This window comes from Nipponia nippon, unplaced genomic scaffold, assembly GCF_047370975.1.
Source record: "Nipponia nippon isolate SJK-2023a ecotype South Korea unplaced genomic scaffold, ASM4737097v1 scaffold_1, whole genome shotgun sequence".
Classification (NCBI taxonomy): domain Eukaryota; kingdom Metazoa; phylum Chordata; class Aves; order Pelecaniformes; family Threskiornithidae; genus Nipponia; species Nipponia nippon.
The window spans coordinates 124,024,459-124,036,197 of record NW_028262290.1 but is presented as its reverse complement, the minus strand read 5'-3'; the positions used below and the strand labels follow the sequence as shown (position 1 = coordinate 124,036,197).

The following is an 11,739-nucleotide window of genomic DNA, read 5'->3' as shown; positions in this document are numbered from 1 at the left end:
AATATCTAAGATGATAAATAACAGGTAAAAAGAATGAGAAATGCTAAGCTTATGTTGTGGACTATAAGGACATTTTAAATGTATTTTCTTTCTTGTTTTCCTCAAAGGTTTCCTGCAGAAAAGATATACCATATCTAGGACAAGGCATTTGTCCAGTTTCAAAGACCATTAATTTTTTTTTTCATCCCCTGCATTTTTGCGCTTGCAACTACTTATTCTGCTTGTTGTGCTGTACTCAAACAGTTTACTAAATATGTCAGCTTCATCCTTTCAACCCTGTAATGGTAGAGTATTATAATAAAACATACTTCTATTTAAATGAAACTTTTGTTCAGCTGCGATTTTATATGGGAAAAATGTGAGGAAATTGCTGCCAAACTTGTACCACTCTATCATCTGAGTGAAGAAAACAGATGCGGCCAAAAAAACCTGCTTAGATTAGCAAATATGTCCCATATATATTTCTTCCAGTCCATGCATCCATGTATTATAATAAATCATGTATTGCACTAAGTTTAAAGTGAAATTGCAATCACGTAAACAGTCAGATGATACATTTGGGTTTAGCACATCATAATTAACTTTTTCTTTTTAAATTGAACAGACTCACCTGTTACAAGAGAAATTGTAATAACCACTTTCCTCTAGAACCTCTTCAATTAGAGTCTACAAGACAACAGAAATTTATTTCAGTAAATTATCTTTATTAAAAGTAATAAATTAATACATATAGGTATATTTAGAGCTTACCTGCAACTGTTCATATGTCATCCCTTCTGCTATGTCGGAAGTGCCAACAGTACCTTCAAGTAAAAGGCAAGTAATGTTACACTACTGAATTTGGGGTTTGTGCTCCCTCATCAGTTTCTTAGCAATTCCAGTACAAATATAATGACAAGAGAGATGCTTGACTATCAGCAGCTTATTCCACTGACCACAATGACCCCCTCCAAAGTTGAGAGGCATCTTATGGCATGATGTGAACATTTGAGGCACACAATGTTATCACATTATGAAAGAGTTCTAACTGATGGAAAATATTTTAAATACTTAATGGTACAGAACACAGCAATGGAACTTTCTTATTCTTCCCCACAATTTATAGTGGAAAGGGCACACAGCCAGCAGCAATTTGTGAGGACAAAAGTATTCTTTGCAGGTTAAGAAAGAGACTCAAAAATTAAAGATACTGAGCATCTGATCAAATTGCATTGTTGTCTCCAGGAACAAAATAAAGCTCACATTTAAAGTGATTGTTAGGGACTCATTTCCTACTCAAGTATCACCCTTGACACCTAGTATTATTTTCGCTTTTTGCAGTAAGCTGTGGGACTGATATGCTAGTTTCAACATAAAGGCCAGCAAACCCAAAGCTTCTCACCCTTCTTTCTGGCACCACAGTTTTTAATATTACTATGTCCACTAGTCCATGGATTGTGACATAGCTTTTCGTGTATTTAGAAGAATGCAAATGGCACAAATACCAAAATACAGGCTGCACATTTCCCTTATGTCCATTGCACAGAGGCATATGATGAAACAAGTCTCTGAACTAGGAATTGTGGTTCCTCACCCTGGATGATGCCAGTGATGGTAGGTTTGATTAAAGATGGAGTTCATGATTTGTCACTCTGAGGATCAGTAGTCCAAAGTATATTTGACACTATTCGTTTTCTGAAGTATATGTATACACTTCATACTATATAGATGTGGTATAGCCTGTAGCATTTCTCTCCTCAAGTTTGTAGGGCTTGATCTAGCTAGGTAATTAAATCATCCCAGTATAATTGTTTCAAACATGACAGAAGAACAACATAGGGTTTAAATAGAGTTTGTTTAAAAATTGCGTGCAAGGACAGGTAAATCCTAAGTAGGATATTTTCAGTTACAAACATTTTTATTGATTTTCATGGATGAGCCATGTGTTATTTGCATCTTTGATATTTCTTTGTAATTCCAAAGTATATTCTCTTAAATTAGTAGAATGTTCCATCAGTGGTAAACTGCATAACTTACCAGGAATTACACAAAACAAAAACCAAACAAACGAAACTCTAATAATGAAAATCAGTATAGTCAACATAACTGTACTGTGTTTAAAGACAGAGCAGCAATTCCTTCTGCTTTGATACCATACACTTTATTAGAAATACGTGTACCATTAGAGAGGTTTTGTTGCTTTCTTTACCTTTTCTATCATCTGGAAGCAACGTATTTCCACCTGAAGAGAGAAGTACCACATGCCAATCTGCTGTGAAGAAGTTGGGCTCCATCAATTCAGGAGAACCTTGCAGCAGCTGGGGAAGAAAAAAAAAGAGAAAAAAAGCAAAGGACACTTGAAATCTCCACCCTTCCCATTTGCCAAAACTTCAGGCTTCTATGAGGCAGCTTACCCTTTCCTATGTTTCCCAGTGCAATCAGGAGTCAAAGGAGATTTCAATACTTTTTAGATTAATGAAAAAGTGGTGAACACAGTTATGAATGTCTTACCTTCTTCTCTCCAGAAACACTGACTGAACATTGCAAGCTGCCAATCTGCACTTAATAGAAAGCACAGAGTTCTTTAGACTATCTGAATAAAATGTCATGAACTATACATTTGTGTGAAGATAAACAGGGAAGTGTATTTCCTCAAACCTAGGAGAGAAACGGTTGATGGCTCTGGTTTTCAAAACTGGGGCTTCAAGTGAAATCGTTAGTCCACATTCAAGCGCTATAATTCCCATTAGAGAGATCCCAGCAGTTCTGAAACCTGAGTCAGTTTAGCTACTTAATTATGTGAACAAGGATACTGACAATAAACTTAAAAACATCTAGTTTTGAAAATATCCACTGGTAACAACTCTGACATGAATATATCTTTGTGGGCAGGAGAGAAATTCCAGTTTTGCATTCTGCAGCATGTTAACACTTTTACAGTTACAGAAACAGAATAATATCTGTTGTTGGAAGACCTTTACCCTGCCACCAATCAGTGAAGGAATCTTTTTGTCTGTTACTCTAATTAAGTTTTCTAATTCAGCATAGTTAAAAACCCATGATTTCTAGATTTTATTTGCAGAAATTGTACAACCTCATAACAACACTTGCTGGAAGAGTTCAACTTAATTCTTTTCTCTATTTAGGTTCTTCCTATTACCTCCAAATGATATCCATGTTACCCAACATATTTATGGTGGTGATTTTGGTAAAATATGTACCATTTATTCACTGATGCTTATCAATTCTCCATCCTTCTAACTGCGCTTTTTGTTGTTGCTTTCTATTTATAGTTTCTATTTCCTTCAAGGTAGAAATACCCAGAATTGCATTCAGCATTTCAAATGTCCTCTATTTACTACCATTTACTTTTTAAATAGTGTATTTTTTCCCTTTTCTTCAGGTTTAAATCCAATAGTTTTGAAAAATTAGGTTAATTTTATAATAAACACTTCCTTTTTCTTACCATATTTTTGAGCATCCTTTCCTGAAAACATCAACTCAATACACAAGTAGCAAATATTTTCTTAGATTTAATGTTATGGCTGAAACACAGGAACTGTTTAATGTAAATCCCGGCTTGATTTACAGGACAGTAAATGGGCATGAAACCGATGGCTCAGAGAGAGGCATCTTTAACTATCTTTCCAATGTACTACCACTGTAAACCAATGTAAACACTAAGCAGCCACCTTCCATGGAGCTTAAGCATCTCAGATTAGTTATTACATAAGTGTAGGAAGGATTTAGCATTTGGGGTCAGTCCACTCCATAGCAAACAAACAGGGGGTCGGTCTCTTCTCCCAAGTAACAAGCAATAGGATGACAGGAAACAGCCTCAAGCTGCGCCAGGGGAAGTTTAGGTTGGATATTAGGAAAAACTTCCTCACCGAAAGGGTAGTCAGGCATTGGAACAGGCTGCCCAGGGAAGTGGTTGAGTCTCCATCCCTGGAGGTATTTAAAAGAAGGGTAGACGTGGTGCTTAAGGACATGGTTTAGTGGTGGACTGGCAGTGCCAGGTTAACGGTTGGACTCAATGGTCTTAAGGGTCTTTTCCAACCTTAACGATTCTGTGATTCTATGATGATTCTATGAAACAATGACTTAGAAGATTCCACAATTCAGTGCAAGTAGGTGACAATCAAATTAGATTACACAGGGGAATTATGTGAGTGATAAGAAATTATCTTTGTCATCAGATTTTAGATACAGTACCATACCTAATAACTGCTTAGTCATCAATTAAAGAATGAAATATCTTAGCCTCACAGTCTCCCATAGTACACAGATGCCAAGGATGTCATTTTCAGATCCTCTTGTGACTACAGCCTTCTCAGGAGATTTTGAAGGAACATTTAGAAATGCCAATATTGGTCATTAGCTCTTTCTCTGTTGGAGAGCACCCAGCATGTCACTGGAAAACATGCAGGCATGGTTCTTTAGTCATGCCATTTTTGCAGATCTGTGGTATTTTTAAACGGATGACACTAAACTGTTTCTGACACACTACGCAACAATGGGATAAAGTATGCTATATTCAAGACACTCTGGGACAGTGCTTTCTTAAAATTCATAGTTTTAGTAGGAATACATTCCAAAACATGAATAATACTGGGAAACTAATAATAAATTAAGAGGAGCTTACATAAATTAAGAGCTTACATAATCTTTATCAGCCTTTGCCACAAAAAGTTACATTTTCCTTCCCCTTCTCTTTCTGAGCCCTGATGAGATGAAGTCTGGTTTTGCATATTAGCAGCTAGCAGGTCCTTTCCATTTACAAAAAATGTCCTAATGATCAGACACAAACTTGAAAACAATCTGTAGAAACTGCTTACTTAAGAAGCCTCCATATTTTCCAAATAAAAGATAGATAGAGAACATTCTAAATATTTCCTTTTAAAAATGGAATCTTACACTTATATTTTTGTGATATTACTATCAGCAGCTTAATTCAAGCAGAAGAGGAGACAAAGTCAACCATAGATGGTAAATGGTGTACTACACCTTTTTCATTTCTGATTTCAGATTACAAGGATTGCTCTGCTGACTGAAGAGGGACTTCTTGAATCTCTCAATGATTCTCCTTTTCCAGTTGCATTGCAAAGCTGGAGGAAGCTATAGAAAACAAAGAAACAGATGTTTTCACCACTCAGTTACACCTCCCATAAAGATGATCTAATCATCAGTGTCATTATTGAAAAAAGTAGCTACACTGCAAAAAGAAACATTGATGTTTAATAGCATGGTGATAAACAACAGTACAAGACTTGATTTAATGGCATATTATAATAATGCTCCTTAGTTTGCCCATTCTGTTAGGCTTGGGATATCATATAACTCAGTCCCTCTAGCCTTGAAGGTACGCCTAATATAGGTAATACTAGATTTGCCTCCCTGATCAAAGTGCTAGTATTTGGGACATTTTTCTACAGATGAAGCCCATAGAACATTGGAGTAGATTTCATGTTAGCTATAATGAGTCGCTCCAGGTGAAATTAATGGAACTTCAAGAAGCTTAGACCTTTATTCAGTGGGTGTAGAAATTAATGTGTATCTTCCTCATGGCTTCAGCAGGCTCTTTTAAGGTCCTTATGTACCTCTTAATACAATTCAGAATGTCTCTTTTGCCAGAAGCTTCCTGTGGGAGGTAATTTATATTACGCTTGTCTATAAAGCAAAACTGACTTTGCATATTTTTTCTCCTGTATTTTTTGGTTTAAAAAGCACACGTCTTTCAACTATATTTGCAAAAGAAAAGCACAAATCATACTTTATTGTGTTTTAAAGCCTTCAATAGACAGTTCAAAGGAAGTCTCTTCCTTTGCTCTTTGAGATTTTAAAATTATTTTTATGCTCCAACAGTAAATGTAAAGCTTCAGCTGTTGGTCACTGCAATGACACCAACCCAGTCTGATGGCAATTCTAGGGTACACACTACGCTTTTGGAAGGATCTCTTATGCTGTTTCTGTATAGTTGCTTATACCTGCAGACAGTGTTTATAAAACCAGGATTTTCTACCATTTAGTATAGAGTTTATAATCACATCACTTATGTAAATTCACAAAGTGCCACTCCATGGAATTCAGGAAGCTTTTTGACTACTCAGGGAAGGTTTGACCACTTATGATTCACATTCAAACACTGTCACAGTACACATTATAAAGACTTTTTTTCCCATTGGAACAAATTACTGCTCTTCGACGGCTAGAAATCTGGAACAGCTATATTGGCCTCACAGGAGTCCTGATTTGCTCTGGCAAACCAGGGATCAAGGTTACATCCTAAGCATAAAAGACTTCATCAGACAGCTGGTTGCATACAGGCTTTTTGTTACAGATAGATACTACTCTCTTTTTCATGCAGCTAAGGCCTTACACATATGCTTTAAGTCAGCTGTTGAATGTCCCTTAGCCTATAAGTGAGTAAAAAAAAAAAAAAAGATGCCTTAGGAAAGGCCTGCAAGATACTCCATAAACTACATGCTACTGCAATGAGCTCTGTGCAGTTAATGTACCATGGGCATAATGGGATATTCTGAAGCAAAGGTGGTAAAAGTCCACTGCATGAGAAACTCAGAATTGCCTCAGGCACTAATGTTCAATTTTAGCTTTTGTTTTAATGAAATCAGATGTCAGATCAGTTAAAAAAAAAAAAAAAAAAGGCCAAAGATTTACATAATGCTTTTTTAAAAGCTCTTACATTGTTTTCCAGAGATCACTCTGACTCTTGTTCCCATGGAAACTGGATTGGGAAGGCTGCTGGGAGCCAAGAACTAACAGGCAAGAACTCTCCCTTGCAAACTTCAGCTTAGAATTGTCAGCTGAAATATGTAACAGAGTTTTAGAAAACAGCTATTATAAAAAATATTCTACCTTAGATTTGTTAGAACATAAACAAGTACAAAAGAAGCACATAGTACACAGTGAGCAAGTACAGGCATGGATCCTGGTTTATCTGCCTTCCCATTCCGAAACCAACTGACACCAACAGCATCGAAGTTGTCACTACTGCTTCAGTGGTCAATTCTGAGCAAGTCTTTGAGTTGCTGTTAGATCTCAATTATCAGGCATCCATGTTATGATAACTTGCATTCATTAGTAGGCCACTTGAGAATACCTTCTTCAATAGAGAGAGTAGGTTCACTAATGAGCATCTTGGACATACTCCTAATATAGCATATAAAGACTGAACTGCCTCGTTTCTGTTAGCAGGTGAAGGAGATCATTCTTGCAATAAATTCAATCAGTTCCAATTATTTTAAATAACAATTGTTTTTGTTGTCCCTGATAAGTTATTTCCTGTACTACCTGTTTTGATAAGCTTGACAATTTAAAAAAAAAAAAAAAAAAAAAAAAAAAAGGAGATGTAAAGTTCGGTTATTCTATTCTGTTCTAAACAAAAACATACAAATTTGGCTCAGCAATCTGAAATCCCCTGAGGTGATAAACATCACTTTCCAAATAGAAATACTTCATTTTGGAAAATAAAAAGATGATTATTTAATAAGAGCAAATTTTGCAAGAAACTGAATGGCAGCCATCTTTCTGGAGAATAAGAAGTTTTCCATCACATTTTTAGTTGAGAGTTCAATGCAGATTTATATCAGCTCCATTTTTGCTTTGGAATCAGCATGAAATAACTTTAACTCTCTTTCACTATGAAACAGCTGAACTTAATTTTAAAATAAGTCTTAAGTTTGAAAAAGATCTGACATTTCAAAATATTTAACATATTCAGGATTTGAACTATTGCACTAGAAATCCCAATAAATTATTACTATTTATTGATCATAAAAATTATTAGTTAGAAGTTATTTAGAAATTATTGCTATAGAGGAAAGCATTTTCTATACTCTCCATGTCAGTATATGATATTAAGTCACTTAAAATATTCATATTGGTGGCATGACAGAATGTTGTCAAAATTATTTACTGTACAATCCATTTTTCTGAGGTGAGCCAATAAATTTTTTCATATGACTCAATTATTGCCATCCTCCACATACTAATATTCAAGGTTAGTCTTTATTTAAATGATATATTTTTAAAGCATCCTGCCATCTGTAAAAATGTCAAGTTCTGTTGTTTTTAAAGAACAGTGACTAAATTAGCAGCACTTTGCAGTACCATCATTTTGACAACAGCAAATAACTAAAAAGTATAGAATGTCAGAAGCAACAGTAACGCATACTTGAGTGATGAAGATAATTTTGTGCAGCTGAATAAGAATCTGCTGAACAGGGTCACTGATCTGACGCACCTTCCGTTGTGATACAGCAATTCCTGCCGATGCTGTAGATGACAACAGTAAAATAAGGACAGCTCATTTTGTTGCCTTAATATATTAATAGTGTACATTGTTTAAAACCTGTAGATGTAAATATTAAGCTTTAATGCATGACTTGTTTTTCCAATAGTGTTGGGAACAAAAAAAAGGATAATCTAAAAACTTTAAAAGATTAGAAAATGTAATGAATAATGTGTTTCAAAAGGAAATCCCTTTCTCTGATTCACTTTTAAGTTACTGTAGCAGAAAAGAAGTATTAATGTACCTCACTAATCATAAAAGTTTTCCCATATTTATTCAGAAGGAAATTTAAAGATATGATAAACAGAATTTTCTTATTTTAACTGATTTTTTTTACATAGACTAACACACGTGATATTTATTTTTTTATACATTACGATGTTATGAAATTTATTTTCATTTTACCCTAAGAATTACAATAAAATGTCTGATGAGGACCATTTGGAGAACAATTTTGTTAAAATATATCTTCATGTTGCCTTACAGTGATGTGTGCCGCTTTATCACAGCTACTTTTTGTTTCCAACATCTAGCAAGAGCATGTTTTGAGAGAAACCTCAAGAAAATGTGAAAGAAGCTATGAACCTCTTGGATCTTCTTTACTTTGCTTCGGAAAATGAGTAGTTTCTGTTCTTTGTCATAAATTTCTCCCCACCAGAGATCACTCTATCTAAAGGACGTATTGATGGAAACTATGGAAGGGACCTGTTACCAGCATTCTCCATGATGAAAATGGCACCATCATAAAGCACGTAAACGGCATTTTTCATCTTTAGAATAAAAGAACATCAATGCTAAGCAAAGAATAATGCTGTAAAAATTCCTCTCCCCACAAAGGAAAGAAAACAGACAATTGCTCTGGTGTTACAGACTATATATAGCTTTTGCTTGTAAATTCCATAAAAATAGTAGTGTTGACCTGTGAATATAAGGGAAAAGTGGGTTTTAAAAACTTTTAAATGCAAAGCTAGTTAGATATTGATAGAAAAATACATGAGGTTAAGCAAACCACAAAATGGGGTTACGAGCACCAGATAATATTAACACAGATTCAATTCCCATGTACATACGCATGTAATTATGAGCTATGCACATTACATATACACGATATATAATGAAAATTTTATCCCCCACTGCCCCTGCCATTTTATATGGGATATAACATTGACCTATTTGAAGAAAAAGAACAGGCTAAACAAATTTAGAAATTAAATATTTTATCAGTTTTGAAAAGTGCTGTGTCTCTTAATGTATCTCCATATCATTTCTCTAAGCATTAGCATTTCAAGTGGACTTGTACACTAGACAGATCAGAAGATAAAATATTCATTGACTAACTACTAAGAGGAGATCACGAAGCTGGAGATTCACAATAAGAAAGTATTGGCACTTCGAGAAAATAATGTTGCGTTGAGTTATTTCTAATATTTTCTTCTAAAACAGATATTCAAAAACCTTTTTTTTTAAACACATGGTATTTGAACATTTCCTTTAGCTATTACCTAACAACATGCACAATAGCTATGCATACACAAATTCACAAACAGAACACACACAGGTTTATATTTAACTATTTAATTGGATATCCAAATGTGATCTTTGCTAAAAAGCATCCATCATACCCAATGACAATGACACTTCATTTTGTAGTACAAACTCTGAAGTAAAGAACTGAGTCAATTGGACTTAAATTGGAATTAAAAGGAAAAACATGACTTTAGAATTAAGAATATTGCAGTACTTCAAACATTTAGGCTTCCTCATATGATTTTTATTAGATTATTGTTGACCTTATTTAGATAAGTGTGAATTAATTATCACGGCAAGGAGCAAGAAAGCTGATTTTTTTCTTATCTTATGAAAATAGTGAGTAGGTGTAAACTTGTTCCTCTTCCTCTAAAGGTAGACTACCATCCCCTGTCAAGCAAATCCATGTACATAATGTATACTTTTCATAGACAAAAGCACTGCAAAGGAAGTCATGCATGACTAGAAGCTATGTTTTTCTTTCAGCAAAATAAATATAACACAACAATTTTAACCTGTTCATTTAATTCTCTGTGTTAAAATCAGATTAAAAAAATATCAGCTATGTGAAAACATTTCGTTCTTGGGATCAAGAACTAAAAACAAAAGCTGAAAGTGAAAGTTTATTTCCCCCACTGAACTACTGTTTGGGACTTATCACAAACAGCCATTAAATCAGATATGGTCTTGGTCATCCAGAATTTGAGATAGATACACTTGTCTGCTGTAGGTACATTTTTTCTTGTAGTACCAGTATCTTGGTGATTAAAAGACTGTGCTGTTTTTCTGAAGGAAAACTGCCCTAATGTACCTGCAAGTAATACCAAATATCTATGCAATTTGTTTCCTGCCATATTCAATGAGATATTTGAAAAATACTAGCTAAAGGTAGCTTGATAAAAAGCAAAACCAAATTCACTTTACTACCTAAATGAGTGAGCATTACTTAAAATTCAAAAGGACAGTAAACTCAGTACTGATTTGTGGATATTATACCTAAAAGGTTGACTATATTTTGTTAACTAAAGAGCATTACGACCTTAACTATTGAACTGAAAAAAGACATAATAATTTGTTTGTGTTCCATGGAATAATTGTAATTCCAGCCATAAGAACAAATAGAGAAATACTACTGATCAAGCTTTAGGTAATTTAATAGAATTAGGGCATAGAAGTAAATATTATGTGTTCTACAAACTGTGCAGATTTACAAAATATCATTCAGGTTTTAAAAATAACAATTAAAACAAACAGAACAACTTGATTCTTATTTACCTAGTGCTCCTCTATCATGCTTTGCCTGCTGAGAAAGAGTATAGAGCCAAAACTAAATCAGATTCTTCAATTTTTATGTGGTAAATCAGTCGTTATTTATGATTTTTAATCTTATGTATTTAAGTCATACACACTGTCAGACACAGAGATGAAATAAAAGCTTATCAGCAGACTTCCACTATGAAACACTTACTGTATCACTAAAGAACATTAGTTAACAAAATTATCTTTCAAAGTTAAGTATTAGACCGGGAAGCTAAGCAAAGAGCTTACGTCCAAGTATTGAACTTCAGCCAGCAGCTCTGTATCTCTCTTAAATACAGTTATCTCTAAACTACACTTCAGAGGCTAATTTAGATCCATATTCGAAAATTTCCTCATACAGAAATACCCTGAGGATCATAAAGTCTTATGCACATACAGATTTACATTCACCTAAACTTCCCCCCCCTCAAAGTGATCTGGTATCAAAAATGAAAATTCTACTAAGAAGGAGATGAAATGCAAATACCAAAATAAATTAGCCCGCAACTGAACTATTATAATTTTTTTCCTGTTGAATTGCTGTGCTGGCTACTTTAACAAGAACTAGAAGAGAGACATTCACAAACTGAAGCGTCTAGGGACGAACCAGATCTGAGCTGCGC

General features: G+C 34.5%; 1 protein-coding gene across 2 annotated transcripts in view; it reads right to left on the bottom strand.

Annotated features, from left to right (window-relative positions):
* Positions 1 to 606: 606 nt before the first annotated feature.
* NEK10 (NIMA related kinase 10) overlaps positions 607 to 11,739 on the bottom strand; it is a 106,615-nt gene continuing 95,482 nt past the window's right edge. The window contains exons 32-37 of one of the 2 annotated variants that reach the window (XM_087745030.1): positions 10,854 to 10,856; positions 8,174 to 8,304; positions 4,987 to 5,097; positions 2,189 to 2,297; positions 751 to 803; positions 607 to 666 (exon numbers count right to left, since the gene is read on the bottom strand). In XM_087745030.1, coding sequence (XP_087601156.1) covers positions 607 to 666; positions 751 to 803; positions 2,189 to 2,297; positions 4,987 to 5,097; positions 8,174 to 8,304; positions 10,854 to 10,856 — 467 coding nt within the window. Of the gene's footprint in view, positions 667 to 750; positions 804 to 2,188; positions 2,298 to 4,986; positions 5,098 to 8,173; positions 8,305 to 10,853; positions 10,857 to 11,739 lie in introns of those variants that run through there. The other variant, XR_015701485.1, reaches the window with a different exon arrangement.